Source organism: Pundamilia nyererei, unplaced genomic scaffold (genome assembly GCF_000239375.1).
Source record: "Pundamilia nyererei isolate P.nyererei 1_Seehausen unplaced genomic scaffold, PunNye1.0 scaffold00115, whole genome shotgun sequence".
Classification (NCBI taxonomy): Eukaryota; Metazoa; Chordata; class Actinopteri; order Cichliformes; family Cichlidae; genus Pundamilia; species Pundamilia nyererei.
Window position 1 is genome coordinate 744041 of NW_005187516.1, and position 1562 is coordinate 745602.

Genomic DNA, 1562 nt, shown 5'->3' on the forward strand with positions numbered 1-1562 from the left:
AATAAATTCCACCCTCAGACAGGGAGGTGATATGGTCTGTGTTTCAAAGTAACTGTGAATGTTTAAGGTTAAGAACTCACCTTGTGGACTTCTTTAACCAGTACATCCTACAAAAGCACAGTAAACAAATCACCGCATGGTTTAAAAACCCTGATTACGTGTTGCTGTGTATTTCTCTGTGTCTGACCTGTGACACCGTCAGGATGTCCTGAGCGTAGGGGCCGAGGTCATACCGGCACTCCCTGCAGATCCTCTTCAGTGTAGATACACTAGACACAGACAGCTCTGGCTTTGCAAGGCCCTGAAGCACCATAGGCAATATGCCACCCAGCATCACCGGGTGGTCAGCCAGCCACTCAGCAAGTGAGCCTGTTCGACGAGGGATATTAAATTTCCGTTCGAGCATAAACACAAATCACAATCACAAATCTACGATCGTAAAAGAGAGCCGAGCAACCAAAGATCTGTTACCACAGACTAAGCAAGAAAAAGAGAAAATAAGAATTTTCTTTTAAAATAGGCATAACTTCTTACTATGAACAAGGACAATATCATGCAGGTGTCTGAACATACACTGTACCTATTGTATACATCACAGTGTCGGCTAGCAAAATGTTGCTGATGTTGATTCTGGGGATCAGACCAATAAGACCGGGAATAACATCAGAGTAGTTCACGTCTATGGTCTCAGCTATGGACTGGAAGCCAAACAACAGCGCCTCAGTGTCCTGGAGATGGAAATAAACAAAGTCTGGTGTTAGAGACGACATGAAGCATTCCAAATTGCATATATATAGAACTAGCTTAGCAGCTCAGATTCTTTTATTTTATTTGCATAATTAAACTTTCTTGCTGTTTTTATAATTGTTTTTTTAATGATAATTTATTGTATTCATTTATTTTATATGTGGATTTTTCTGTTTGGCATCTGTTGTGGACAGTAAAGGATGTCTCTTTACTGTGCATATGACAATAAAACTAGTAATTTGAAAAAAAAAGAGACTCACAGCAATCAAAATTAAAAAAAGAATGAAAATAAAGTAAGAATTTACTTCAACAACTGGTAAAACACGATGTTTGTAAAAGCTCTTAAACACAACTAAGCTGAGATGATAGAAACAAACAGTCTGTTACACACACAGTCAGATAACAAGCCACACATTCAGGAGCTGTAATATGTTTAATAGATCTGTTAAAACAAGTTATGTAAAAGCAACTATTGACTATAAGGCTCAAAAGATGAGATTACTTTGAATGGTCTGACTCACAGCAGTTGTAAAGGTGCAGACTTATTCCTCTAAATCATAAGTACAACTGAATAATTAAAACAATAACAATATCCCTAATACTCAGTGAAACATGCTATTTACTTCAGTTCTCTATTCCTAATGCTTAATGAAGTAGGAGTGAATCATGGTGAATTGTGCTATAGTTAGCTCTGAATACTGCTTTGAAGTGCTTGAACACTCAAGATAACAAGTGTGGGCTCTAGGAGAGAGCAAGGAGGCTGTCCTTTCTTCTGCAACATTAACAATGCTACCTTTCAGTGTCAGTCACTTTCT

At 38.0% G+C, this 1562-nt stretch overlaps 1 protein-coding gene across 1 annotated transcript in view; it reads right to left on the minus strand.

Moving 5' to 3' along the window:
- LOC102204899 (importin-13-like) overlaps positions 1 to 1562 on the minus strand; it is a 12977-nt gene that overhangs the window by 5517 nt on the left and 5898 nt on the right. Inside the window, exons 8-10 of the mRNA XM_005741921.1 lie at positions 581 to 728; positions 188 to 369; positions 81 to 107 (exon numbers count right to left, since the gene is read on the minus strand). Coding sequence (XP_005741978.1) covers positions 81 to 107; positions 188 to 369; positions 581 to 728 — 357 coding nt within the window. The remainder of the gene's footprint in view (positions 1 to 80; positions 108 to 187; positions 370 to 580; positions 729 to 1562) is intronic.